This window comes from Leptosomus discolor, chromosome 4, assembly GCF_034619465.1.
Source record: "Leptosomus discolor isolate bLepDis1 chromosome 4, bLepDis1.hap2, whole genome shotgun sequence".
Lineage (NCBI taxonomy): Eukaryota > Metazoa > Chordata > Aves > Leptosomiformes > Leptosomidae > Leptosomus > Leptosomus discolor.
The window spans coordinates 11786511-11801091 of NC_141394.1; the positions used below are offsets into that span (position 1 = coordinate 11786511).

Consider the following 14581-nt stretch of genomic DNA (forward strand, 5'->3'; position numbering starts at 1 on the left):
GGTCAGGCACCTGTCACGCTGGAGCCAGTGGGATTTCAGGTCTCTTGCACAGGTTTTCATTTTGGTTTTCTTTTTAAAGGTAAATGAAAAACCTAACTGCAATCTTAGATACATAAATACCTTTTGCCACTTATGTCTACTGAAAAGCTTCCTTGTAATATAATTCAACATTTCTGTAACAGAAGGAAAACGATACACTTAATTTTCCTGTTTTCTGTGCGATTAAAACAGTGGTTATTGCAATATTTTTCTTATATGCTAGACTTTTGGTAATGGTTTGCAAGTTAGCAGGTTTTAAAGCCTTGTGCTTTTCGTTGCATTTTTTTCCCTATCTTAAGTTTCAAGCTAGAGTCAGCATCTGTCTATGGAGGGGTCTAGTGCAGCTTCTGAGGTGGTTCCCAACTTGTATTCCAGAGCTGTGGAGAAGTGGGTTCAGTTTCAGTTGCATAATTATCAAGAGAAACTTCAGCACTGTGCACACGCCTGTGCTTGAAGTGCTCTTTGGTCACGGCACATTCAAGCCAACACACTGACTTTCCCCCGGCAAAGTGGCGCGTGCGGTGTCTGCCATAGGCCATGCACGTCAAACTGTAGTCTCGGTTTTCTTTACAGTTCGGCTATGAAGGTGCTGGCATATCATACTCTTCTCTTTCAGGTACCTGAGAGAGAGAAAATGCATTTAAGCAACAGAATAATGCAAAAACTCAACCCAAATTCTAACATGCTAGTTGGACGGCTGAGAAGTGTTGTAATGAAAGCTTTTCTGATAGAAAACGGCAATTGCTATTCCTTTTTTTTCTTTACATTTCCTGGCCACTTCGATTCAAAGTGACTATCAGATGGTCATTAGGTAACAGACCCACAGCTGGGATAGACTATCATTGCTTTTGACCTCAGGGCTCACATCTATGTTCAGAAACACTGGTGCATTTCTAACTTGTACCCGTTGTGCATTTTGAGCTACTCTCAGAAGAACTCATCCCCTTATCAGAACTGAAGTTTTCAAGGGACTTTAAGAATTCGGCACTAATTGTAAGCTTAAATGCTGTGCTACCCAAGCACTACGGCAATACATAGAGCATTTATGCTTTCCAAGGAAACAGACAGCAGCAAGTGGAAACCGAGGAACCACTCCAAGGCTCAGAAGACAAAGCCCACAAGAGGTGAACCTGAGGTTGCAGTTTTCTGGAAAGAACCCCCATGTGTATGCAGTCAGCATTTATTCTGCAATCTTTAACAGCAACAGCTCATCTGGGTAGGCAGGACACAGAAAGGAGTATAAATCCCACCAAGTTCCACTGCAGTGGCCACAGCACAGTGTTCTAACCACACTCTGCTACCTAAATGCATTCACACCTCTTGAGCCAACCTATTACTGTAAACATTCTCCTGGACTTGAGGTGACCCCGCTCATTTTACCTCGCAATTGTCTGTTGAATCTCCTGTTCTTCTTCTTCATTTATTCTGTGCAGAATCGATTCCAAAAAGGGAAGATGAAATTGAATATACTGAGCAACCTGGCAAGACAACAACCAGAAATGCCCATTAGCAGCTAGGCTAACTGGGAGAACCCCTGAAGTATTAGAACAGATGATATACATACATCACTGCTAATCTCTTCCACATCCCTGTCCATGAGAAAAAACTTGGCAATCTTCTCTGAGGGCCCCTGCAAGAGTCTGTGCAGCAAGGGAACGTCTGCACTCCTCAGCTGCTTCTTCTCTGGGATTCACAAGAAACATCGTGATGCACACACAGAACGTACAACAGTGCCTCTGGACACCTCGCGCAACCAGCAGCCTTTTCTTGGCCAAGATCCTGTCTTTGACTGAGGTGCAGATATTAGACACCTAACGAGCCTCTAACACGTATCTGCGGGAGGATGTGGCACCTCACTCACACCACGCATTTTGAAAGAAATTAGAAGATGCAACAGAGCCGAGTTGCAATTCAGGTAGCCCAGTAAGCACTTAACAGACTGATCCCAGGCCCACCAGCTTGACCATGGCTCCCTAAAACAAAACCTACTTCAGAATTCTCAAAGTCATTTCAACTCCACATTTTGACATTTAAGGTACGTGCCCATCAGCACTCTCCCATTCTTTCAGGTTTTCCTTTTAATAAAGATCAACTTTCCCTTCTCCTGAAAAAGTTAACTGTGTTGTGGAAATAAACCTTTTCCACAGAAAAAGGAGCACTAAAACTAGGCACCTGCGATCTGTGACTACCACCCAAAACTGTCCATTAAAACATCCCATAGCACCACCACCGGGAGCTAGCATCCCACAGCTGCAGAGTGGCTGTGCAGAACAGCAGGTAGAGCAGAAGAGCATCTGAAACACGGCCTTCAAGTAAGGGAACTGGCAGCACGCTGAAAGCACCCAGAACATGACTCTGGTTTCCCTCTCCATCAGGGGACCACACATCTCTAAGGGGTCTCCAGAGAAGCCAAAACACCACACCGTGCCCACACTGCCCAAACAGAGACACATGCCAGGGGTGAGTCCTTTCACTCCAAGCCAAGCCATCCACACACACGCCCAGAGGATCATTAGAGAGGAAGGGATCATGCAGCAGCGCCTGGCTTACCTCCGGACGCATGGATAATATAAAGTGCAAATTCATGTGGGCTGTTTTCTATCTGTTAAACACAAGCAAAAAAGTCTGTTCAGACGGACTGATACACTTTCCGAGCATTTCCCTGTCAGCAGATATTTTCTCTGCTTCTCAACTCAGATACTTAGATCCAAGCCTGAGACCGAGATCCTGTCTCTGGAGAAGTTAGAAGATATAGAATTTGGGTAAGACTGAGCTATGCTGCCATGTTTGCTGGCCCTGTACCCCACCACCTCACGATTCCTTACGTCACTGTATTGCCCAGATCAGTGACATACTGTCTTAGACAACACCAGATCTTTCCAGTCTTGTTTCCTTGGAGCATCCTCAACTAATTCACACAACTTCCTTTCCAGGTGACACACAGATTTGCAGCAAGTATCACCATTAGGGTAGAACCCTGCAAGCTCTTCCTATCCACTTCTCTGCATGACCACGGCAGTAACGGTCCTTTCGAACACTTACTTTTCAGTTTCTTCTCTACAACTTTACACCCTGCTCTGTAATTCCATTCCTTACATTACTATTCATAGAAGTCAACTTCTCATTTTAGAATGACACTACCAAGTCTTACTAACCATACGGTGAAATTCTGAAGTAACAAAGTCTCTAGACAAGTTAAATGGAAAATTATCAAAAATTGCAGACTAAGAAGCTAAGTAGTATAAAGACACTGGAGAAACATACAGCACCAATGGTAAACACATGTCTGACCAGGTATAGTCACGTTAATAGAAGATAGTACCAAAGAAACTCCAAGGAAAGAAAACAAGTCGTTCAGGCAGTACGCCACCCATCTTGAGCACTAGTTTTAGCTCTGACTTTCTGGAGCTTTCGATGTGCCCGGATCTAAGAGAACGCACACCCCACCCCACCCCCCAGTCACTCTTGCTAGAAGGGAATTCCCTGTTGTTTGGCGCAAAACCCAACTGCCAGCGCCCGTCACTAGAGGGAAGCACGGCCACGCATTAGCAAACACTGTACCTGCGCTAGGAAACGCTCAAGCTGCAGCACGGGAGTTTAGAGAAGCGGTTCTGTAGTTCTTCCTTCGCCGCACACTATACTAACTTTTCTGGACTCAAACAGCCGTGCAACATTCGTAAAATAAAACCAACCCACTCCTTAAAAATCGCCCGTGTGCTTTTTCTGTGCTCTGTTCTACGCACTATCCCCTCCCAGTTAATTCCTGCCTGTCCCGCAGCACAGGAGCGACACGCTGGAGTTAACCTCTCTAGAACACGGCTGCACTTGCTTTCGCAAACAGGCGGAGTTACCTTGAACTTTCGAAGCAGTTGTTCTATTACTTGTCTTGTTCTCATCTGGCTGTTTATTCTTATTTTGGTTTCTGATCCAAAAGCTGGTGTAAAAACTGATGTCTAGGAACAAAAACAGCAGCAAAAGGGCATGAGTACAAGGACTGTATACTCAGGGGCTGGGACCCAAAAGGCTACAGACCAGCACAGCTCTGGGACAAAGCCAGCTCTCAGGCATACTGCCACTGTCGCCATCAAGCAGAGGGTGGCAGCACCCTCGGGAGAGCACCCTGGTACCACTGTGGACCTGCACCATGCAGTGGCCGTGCACATTTGAAAGCCACCTTCCAGAGCAGCCCCCAAAAGCAGACCCCAGGGTTGAGCCCAAGGCACAGTGACACCAGACTGGCCACTCAGCGGGGCTGCCCTGTGGGCTACAGGGGTGCAGCGGAGTCCAGGAGCTTGCGGGACATTTTTGTCTGTCCCAGCACCCAACCTCAGTTGATTGAAGACATGCACAAACATTCATACCTCGTAGTTGTAGAAGTGGCCATTAATGGAAAACCTGTGAGTTTCTACTTCTGTCCTCGCTATCATGGGGGGCCTGGTCCTCTTGCGCAGCATCGCAGCACTGCCGACAGCCCTGGGCAGGGTAGCGCAGTCATGTTCCCGCTCGCTCTTGGCCTTCAGAGTGCGGCTTTCGTAACACGAGTAGCCTGGACGAAATGAAACCGCATCAGCACATCACACAGCTGCTCTACCCTCCTTGCCAGCACGCCCACAGGAAGGAGGCTCTCCATGCAGGGACTTTTCTTTCTTAATTTTAGGGTGGGTGGGGGAGTGGGAGAGGAGCAAGACACAGGTATACGGTGCAAAGCAATAGGCTGTCTGCAGTGGCCACAGTTTGCGATGTGGTTCGTTTCTTGGGAGTGATTTCTGTGGTGAAAGCACAGCCCATTAGCACTGACCCTTTCAAAAGTTACCTGCACAGCCACGTTTTCACTAACCAGCCACGTGTCAGTGTTTGACTAGCATGTAATAGAATGTTGAATAGATACAGAAGAAGATTTCCCTGTACTGATAGGGAAGGCCTAATGTGTCAAATTATTTTTGCACAGTGAGAGAACAAAGAATTTTTGGTGAATGTAAGAGCACCGATACTAACTTTCCTCAAGGTTTGGCTTTTCTTCAGCAGATTTCAATGTCTCCCCGCTAATATGATGTAGGTCATCAAATTCTCCCCAGCGCGTCATTCCCCTGAAACACCAAACACACATTTACAGTTGATTGCTCCTCATTAACTCAGTGATTTCAATTTATCTTTTAGGCAGGCTTCATGGAATACATTCCTATAAAGTTTTGAACAGGCTTAGAACACTACTACAGACTTCAATGTGGTATACAAAGTCAGTAATTGTATTTCATGTCACAACAGAATTAGTTGCTACAATGTGGTATGACTAGGGCTCCACAACCGAACACAAACCTATTTAGAGCCTGTTCAACATGGACCATGCTATCCCTTACAAATGTCGCATTAATTCTTTATCTATTTTATAGCAATGCCCTGGATTAATCATATGTAGAATACCTGGCAGGCACACAGAAAACACACACATACTGTAGTTTAAATGGTCCTAGGACACATCAAGCCTGTTACACAGACCAAGACAGGAAAGATTAAATTCCCATACTAGCCCCTCACGCTATCAAAACCAGTTCTATACGACAGCAGGGAATTTCATCCAGGCTGTTTTAAAACCCAGCTTTCTTTATGCCACTATTTCCACAATTCACTGCCTAAACTCTCCAGCAGAAAGTCTTTGGCCAGTTACTGCTCTGACTGAGAAGAAACCAATTTGTAGGAAAATATTAAAAATTAATTTCCTATATATACTCAAAACAATATTCAACTACCTCCTGTGAACACACCAAACGATCATCTCAGTTGTGCTCTATGCATTTAAAAGGTTCATTTAAGATCAAACAGTCAGACTGCTCCGCATACCTTAAAGCATGTCAGGGCAGCTTCACAGTTCTGTGATCATGAATTCTTATTTATTTTAAGATTCAGATCTCTACCAGTCCTAAGTTTTTTAAGAAACAAAAGGCAAAGCATAACTTTAACTGCCAGACTGGACCCTATCCTACAGGCCGCGTGCAGCCGGTACCAGTAGACCTGGTCAAGGCAAATAAAGAGAACCAGATTTGCCTCAGCCTGCGGTTCTTTGCTGGCTGCTCTGGCCAGTTTATATCCCTTAATTTCAACAGGGAAGAAGACTGTCTCTGATTTCACTGGAACTCCACAGCTGCCATGATTGTAGAATTAAATCCACAATTCAAAACATGTACCACATGCAACCTAAGACAATGGATAATTAAGAAAATGAGGTCTGAAATACAGGCTGTATCAGGGAGTCATTCAGCACAAACACTGGCTCAGCCCCCGTGTTACACATGACTCAGCTTCAGCTCACCAGACGCAATTCCAAACTTGCTAACCAAGGCTTGCACTCTGCCCCAAGAAGGAACAGCTTCACACCTGAAGTACCTGGGAAGGTGACCTGCCATAGACCAGCACTTAGCACTAACCTACCAGCTTTGTTTCGTGCCACAGAATGGGCACCGACACTAGGGCTTTCGGGGGCTACCGATGTTGTCAGGTGTACATTTATACATGGAGGGGGCTGTAAATTTTTATATATATATAAATTTCCCAGTAGTCACATGGGAATAATCAGAATAGACAAAAGCAGCCTCTTGTCAAGTGCTCTTAAGCTGAAAGCCAAACATTCAACCAAGATGCTACTTTCTTTCTGTTTGGCAGAAGCTATTGAAAGACCACACCAGTTACACCAGGCACAGAGCATGGCTGAGCAAGTGACCACCACAGCCTTTGGGGAATCCGGGACACATAACCAGCCATATCCATTGAAGCCACCTCCATGAACTGTCTTGAAATACCAGCCTGCCTCCTTCCTGTGGAAGTGAACACATTACCTTTTACTAGGGAAAAAACCCACGCTCTCTGTTGACTTCAGGGTTACAAAAGAGGGTATCTGCTTCTCATCCTGAATTTTTAACCGGATGGGATGTCGGACTCCCCAAAATATTGACAAGATTCCTTCAATAAATGGTGTGCTTCCTTCTCGCTGGAAAAAAAAAAAAAGGATCAAGGAGTGCTACATAATAATTGAGTAAAAATAATCAAGTAACAATAATCCATTTCCCCTCAAAGTAACAGGAATATGATGAAGTCACTGAGGCCGACACGGCCCTGGAAGAGGTCACTTAGAGAGGCTGTGTAATCGCCACTTAAGACATTTCCAAAAGAACTAGCTAAAGGTGCAGCTGACCTGATCTCACGTCAGCATTAGTCTGGCTTTGACCAGGAGGTTTTCCAACCAACATGTCCACAATTTCATACAATTACAAGTCACATCCTGTTTGTTTCACTTGGATGACTAGGTCCTCTGAAACCAGGGTGCTAAGAAGGTGGTAAAGGGGAAGAACGACTGCTGGTAACCATGGAAGAAGCAGTTAATGAAACCATCCTTGCTGACACAAAGCACTGCATCAGTCCAAAGCCTGTTGGTGGTCCCTGTTCTCGCTGGCATACAACCCTTGCCATTGCAGAATGAGCTGGGACAGAAGTGAGGACTGCCCATTTTCAGACCATTTTTGCCCAGAATCTTGATATCAGCAAAACAACAGAGAAGCAGCTTGTGAAGGTGAAGGAAGTTCAGACCTCTAAACCAGGGACTCTGTGGTCAGAGACACAATTGATGGTTTCATCTGTCCTTCACCTCCACAGAGGATGCTTTCCTGCAGCTATGCTTACGAGCATTTCCGCCGTACTAAAGGCTCACATTGGAGGAGAGTGCAGTAGTTTCCTCTCAGCCCAGGTGACAGCAGTCCTGCTGTTACACACTGCAGGTTCAAGGTGAAGGACAGGGGGGCAACTGCACCCCACAGAAATATTTGCAGCACTACTCTTTCCCAGCTGATGCTACAAGACTTGAGAGGTCAGCCCAAAGAATGATTTCCTATGATACGCTAAGGAATGGGATGGCAAGGAGATCATTGTCAAAAATCTGAAACACCTGCTAGTCTGAACACATGTATTTCTGCTCTCTTCTCCTCGCAGCATTGAACAGAGCCCATTAATGCCTTTCCTACTCTTACATTGTGGTGTTTGTAGTACTTTCACATAGAGCCTTACCTGACTATGTGACAGTTGCAGATTTTCTTGATCAGAATAGTAAGAGTTATAAGTCTTCAGAAGAGAACTCAGCTGCTCTCTAGAATAAGAGATCACAAAGAAAAGGAAAATTGTTTAACACCTCTATCACTGTAAAGGCCAGGTGCTAAGTGGTAGGGTAACACCCTGTACCTGTGCTACCCACCACACCTTTGTGCAGGTTTGTTAATAATTAATACATCATTTCCTGGGAGTAAAATTTTGTCAGGATACTGGGTTGCTTATCATTGCTTTTTTAAAGACCTGATACACAGAGGAAATTAATTAGTCATGGTCTGATGTGACGTTGACAACACTGCCCCAGAATAACTTGTACTTTGGACTTCAGTTACAGTCGTGAGGGGGAAGTAAACAGGGATAACACTCCCATGCACCAGTGCTGCAGATTATTTTAGTTCAGTTACAACTGGTTTTCCCCTCATGATGGTTTCCATGGGGCTTTTATTTTTTCAGATACTCTTCTTACTTGAAAATATCTACAGTATGCCTAGACAAAACATTTCAGTTTCTCCTTAAAACATAACAGCTTTGCACTAAGTCATTGCTCAGAGGAGATGGAGATGAAGACAACTTCTGCCAACAAGCAAGGATTATAAACCTGCCCATCATCTCAGATTTCAAACAGAAATTCATGATGCAGCATAACGTTCTGCTTTGAAGACACTGTGTTAAGGCAGGAAGGCCATGTGAGGCATACCGGTGCTAATCATGTTTAAAACTTGGTATTTAAGAACCACCACCAGAGATAATTATACCTATCTCCATCCTTGATCAACTCCCAACACTGCAAGAGAAGGGTGTTTCAGAAAGCATTTCTAATTTGATGGCATTGCAAAATAACCAAGTTAAAGCTACTGCATGCCCCGATTTCTAGGCCACAGCCACCTCCTTCTCCCTTTGGCAACTTTGGAAAGAAACAACTTTAGCTACTGGATTTTAACTACAGGATTTCCAAACCTCCTGGGAAATTTCAGCAGAGACTGGGCTACACAACATCCCAAAACCTTGAGCAGGCTGCAGGTGCACAGCCAGCGCTGCTGCAGCGTCCCTCCTGGGGGGTTACAGCCACAGTGAAGGGCAATGCCAGCTCTCTGCTGACAGCCGGGTGCAAATGCCGCTCCCGCCTGGGCTAACCGCAGCCCTGCTGCGGCCAGCGCACGGCACTGCCGCTGCCCACACAGCCCTTGTCAACGGCCAGGAAGCAATAAATGCCACATGGCACAAACAGAGGCTGGGGGACAACTGCTTCGGCGCCGGCGCTGTGGAAAAGCGCTTTTCTGTCATGGCTAAGCAGCTGCTGGTCCCCAGTCAGCCGTGCCATGCTGCTGCAGGAGGAGTAAACACCGTACAAGGAGACACGGATGGGAATATCCTCTTCAGAGCAAGGCTGCTTGAATTACAGCTCAAGGCCAAATTTGGTCCGAGTGCTGTGCCTCCTTAGCACTGCTTTTGAAGAAGGATGCACACCAAGCTGGCAGAGTCCAAAGAAGAGCAGGGGAGTGATAAGTGGTGTGAACCTTGCAGCTCAGGCTAAGTAGGACCAAAAAAAGACAGAGTCAAGTGATATGTATTTCAGAACCATCAAAAATGAAATGCTCTTCCCCACACCAATTAAACAGCAAAGATTATTTAGACTGTAATTCAAGAAAGCAATTTCCACCAGCATAGATAAATAAGTATGGGAAACTATTGCATGGAGGCATATGAATTCTTCCTCACAGACAATCTTTAAGCACCAAACAAGACTGTTTGCTATACTGCCTCGCAGTGAAGACACCAGGTTTGATTCTAAATAGTGTCTATTATTTCCATGGTTTTGTCTACTGTGAGATACCATAACAGCTGAATGACAGGCAAAACAGACAGCATTTGCAAACTCTTCTCTCAGTAAGTTCCACAGAAACCTACTGAAAGTTTTCAAGACCCATGTATGATCGGAAGTACCATCACAACACCCACATTGATTTTAAGTAAAAAAAAAACCAAAACAAACCACAAACCAAAAAAATCCACTCTACCTCAAAACCAAGCCAAGAATCAACTTCTTGCACTGTCACTGAAAAGCAAATCACACACGGGGATGATGCTCAGAGGGAAATTACATTTTAATATTTCAACACTCAGAGTTCACCAAGAACATCAAAGAAATAACATCAGAGGTGCAGGAATACATGGCCCGAGATTATATGCGAAGTATTACACACCACCTTCTGCAAGAGAAGCATTTAGAAAGAGACTTTACAGTACAGCCTTGTGGCACTGGAAACACTGGCATGAATAGTTTCAGCAGAATATTTATCATTTGTTTTCCTATAACAGTCACACCCACATCCTGGAACACGAGGACATTATCAACAGTGACAGTGGCTCCCTTATCAGACATGACAAACCCAAGAGTGATCTCTTCCCTGGGAAGGGGATCAGCTTGTCCGTCATTGCAAAGCAGTTCAGAAGGATATTTTCAGGGGTGAAATCCATACTATTTCATAGCATCTCTCTGATCAGATTGTAACTCATTTGACTCAAACTGACTGTCTAAATGGATGCACAGTTGACTGCATAAACCTAAAAAACCAGAACAGTCAGTATTGCTCTGGGGATCTCACCTAAGATATTAAGAAACTTCAAGCAATCAGTGCAAGGAAATAGGAGAAGGATGGATTACTCAAAGAAATACACATCACTTTGGTTGGAAACGCATGATTTTAAGTGTACAATTAGACACAAGTGTCTTCCCCTGGGACTGTCACAGTCTTCCTCCAGCAGTGTACACCCTCTTCTGTGGCTTACAACACACACACACACACACTCTTCTTCCACCTTCAGCCTCCCCACCTGAAGTCTCTCTCAGTGCACAAAGGCAGTGCCTTACACAGGATTGTGTTTCTTAGTCACCTCTTACCATTTAAACATATCCAAAGCATCTGGTCAACACAGTATCTCTGATAACACTGATGAGAACTATACCATGATGTGAGTGTCTACATGGGATCCAGACCTGTAGTGCCGAGTTCTTCCTTCAGGGCAAGGCAGGCAGACATCTGACCCTGCATCGAAGCAGTGTCTGAGCGGGACCGATGGACACTGCTGCCCAAGAGCCTGACATTGAGACTGGTGGGCAGGAACATGGCCTTCCCCCAGGCTTAGCTGCTGGCTGGAGAGGGAAGTCGGGGGAGCAGGGAGGCCAATTCACGTGTATATGCTGTGCTTGCGGCCAAGAAGCACGCAGAGTGCGCGAGTGAAAAGCTTTCCCTGGCATACCTTAGCCCTCCCTTGCTCCACTTAACTTGGCAGCATCTTGTTGCTCAGTGAGCCTTTTCCCATGGTGAGAAGGGAAAAGATAAACAGGGCTTTTACTCAGCAGGTAACATTAGGACAAGGGTTGCACCACTGAATTCAACAAGGTTAACCGCATTCCCTTCCAACACTCTAAAAGTAAATTATTTACTTTGTTAACTTACTGCAACTCCCCCAAAAATATCTTCAAGTGGCTTATCAACAGAGTGCTGGGCTCCAAACCAGCATTTTCAACATTCGCTTCAACTCACTTTGCTCCTAAATGCTAGTAATACATGTGGTGAAAGCCTTCCTTTCCATTCTGTTGGAATAGGTTCTTCATGTCCCATGAGCTATGAGGGACTGCATTCAGGTCATCCCACCAAAAAGGAAAGTTTTAATAGACTTGGATATGAATCAGGTACAAGCAAAATTTGCATCATGCTGGCTAAAGGTACGCAAGATTAAGCACATCCTGGCCTCAGACACAGGCAAAATCCAGATGCAACCCAAGATTAACATGCAGGTAGGATCCAGGTAGTTTTGTTTGACAGATGTTGCAATAGACCTGCTGATCCTGCTTGCGAGCTGCTTGAAACAAACCTTTTTATACTTTGCAGCCTGATAACTTTGGCAATCATTTCATTGACAGTTGTTGTGTTGCAAGGTTTTTCCAGGTAGCAAGTTAGGGAGATCAGTTCCCTGAAGACAGATTAGAAAGAAATAAAAACTTGGGTCACGCTCTGACCTTTCTTTACTTGTTTTAGCCCCAGAAAAGAATAACACATGCACCAGCCCACTAGTTCCAGGTCAAGTCTTGCCGTAACACATCTTCACTACAAAGGCCCAAAGACTGCCCTAAGCGAGAGGCAGATGGTCATCCCTTCAGAGTTACGCTGCCAGAAAATCAGCACCTCTGCTGTGTTGCAAGGCTGTTGCTCACAGCACAGCTTTGTGACAAGAGCCAAATGCAGCCACTAATGGAAGCCAAAGCTAACTAACTGGCAGAACAACTTAGAGACAACCCCCAAAAAAGGGAACAATTTACTGCAGATTCACCACTTTCTTCAGTAATGAAGGCAGGAAACAAAGGAGCTGTAAGGTCAAGTGCCCTGGTGGTAAACCACAACGAAGCCCAGATCACGTCCACTCAAAACGCTAACCCAGGACAATTCACCTGTGCCCTCTTTTCCCTCAAGCCCTATGCATTTATCCATCGATATTTATGGGCAGTTATGCTTAAAGACACAATAGTTCAGCCAGCCAAGCAATCCCACATGCTTTGGTCAGCCTTTTGATCCAGCCAGTGTGCAATTCCCAAACAGCAGGCTTGCCACATCAGCAACATTTGCATGATACAACTGGAAGAGGAGTAATCTAACAGCAGAGTCAATGTATAGATGAGTGATGATAGTCTTGAAATTGTACTGGAAGCAAGCTTGAGTGCATACAGAATATGTCAGTGATTCTTGAAACACTTTTTTTTTTTTGCAATGTAAAGAGACTTGAACAGTACTTTAAACCATGACCGTAATGCAGAAGGGTCTCAACCAGGATCCACATTTCACTGCTTGAACAGGCAAACATACAGGGGAATAAAATCCCAGAGACAGTGGTTCATCTGCTACATATCTGAACGCTTTTGGTATGCCCGTGGATTACTTCAGACAAAAGCACTACGTCCCAAATTAGTAGCAGTATAAAAGGAACAATCCTTTAGGAGAAGGATGCATCTATTGCCTGCGTGCTTTAGGCAAAGCTCTGACACTCTTCCTTAAAAAGGGAGACATCAACAGCACTGCCCATGCCACACACCGAAGTATCAGGATTCAGATGCAAATACCTACTGCAGCATGAGAAATTCTATCACAAGCCCATCCCTGGGTGCATGTACAGTGAGCTGCTTCCCACAGAACATGAAGAGGGATGAAAATGAAGCAAAAAAACCATCCTCCTCTTCTAGCTCCTGTGCTCTGGTCAACAAGGGGAAAATTAATCCCCTAAAAAGGGAAGGGACCTATACACCAGGCAGCTCAGGGTTTATGGCAGCATCAGGAAAAACTCCTACCAGCCAGATTTAACTGTCAAAAACATCCCACGAAATACAGTTTAAGTGCAATTCTAAGCTTTTCACAAGTCTGTTAAAGAATCACTTTCACTCACCACAGAATAATGCTGGCAGCCTGACAGGTCTTTCTGCAAAGCAACCCTGCCATCTGGGGCTGGAGACCAAACCCCATGCCTCAAACAAGTAGAGCTCAAGTTAAACATGAACTCATGTTCAATTCCAACAGATTTCACAGATATGAAGGCCTTCTTCCCTAATTTGGAGTTTTTTCAGTATCCTCTAAAACTGCTGTTCTGCCTAATGAACAAATTCCGTAGACCAAGAAGTTTAATGCTCTGTTGCCCTTAACAAAGGGCAACTTAGTTCTGTAGACACTTCACAGCAAGCCAGTTGTAGGAACTGTTGCTGCTACAGGTTCAGCTCTCTGCAGAATCCCCCGTTAATGCATAAACAGGGAGTAACTTGAAAAAAGCACCAAAGTAAATTTTTTTTTTTTTTTTTTAATAATTTACCTGGTTATGAACTTCTCCTCATTGATGGAAACAGAAGGTAGATGCTGTGCTTTCATAGTTACTTTCTTCATTTATTCAGAGGAGATAAATCTAAACAAAAAGTTAAAAAATCATTATATCCACTAATGCCACTAAGAAAGAATAGATGGTAAACACAACACAAAGCCTTAGTTTGCCAAGAGAAACAGGCTCCGACACACAAGCCAAGAGCTAACTCCACTGTGTTTTGACTACTTAGCCTTAATACCCAAATATTTCCCAGCCCCAGCAAAAAAGTCATAAGCCATTCCCACAAAGTATATCACAGTACCTTAAATCCCAAGTACTACATGTACCAGGACTTGCTCAAGCAGTTTTAGGACTGCTCTACAACTCCATGATTCTGCTTCACTTGGTAGCAGACTGAGGCTGCAACCCATTTACTGGTTAGGATTCATTTGTTAATTATGGGTAGAGGACTGCCCAGGGTCATCAAAAAAAAAAAAAAGTGATTCAGCAAACTACCTTTAACTAGGTTCATAAAACTAGACAAGAGGAGAACCGTTGATCATCGGCACTGTCCTGCAGCACACAAAGAAAGCAACTGAGATATTAA

General features: G+C 44.6%; 1 protein-coding gene across 2 annotated transcripts; it reads right to left on the minus strand.

Annotated features, from left to right (window-relative positions):
* Positions 1-583: 583 nt before the first annotated feature.
* RASSF6 (Ras association domain family member 6) lies at positions 584-14066 on the minus strand. Of its 2 annotated transcripts, none has more exons than XM_009948112.2 (10): positions 13987-14066; positions 8092-8170; positions 6870-7021; positions 5035-5126; positions 4401-4585; positions 3891-3992; positions 2590-2641; positions 1604-1722; positions 1420-1517; positions 584-659 (listed from the first exon to the last, which is right to left on the minus strand). In XM_009948112.2, the coding sequence occupies exons 1-10, from the start codon at positions 14055-14057 to the stop codon at positions 584-586; spliced, it is 1026 nt and encodes a 341-aa protein (XP_009946414.2). In that variant the 5' UTR covers positions 14058-14066. The 2 variants fall into 2 exon arrangements, with proteins under 2 accessions (XP_009946414.2, XP_086320511.1); XM_086464385.1 differs by having other exon boundaries at positions 4401-4566; positions 5031-5126; positions 13987-14057.
* Between the last annotated feature and the right edge of the window lie 515 nt (positions 14067-14581).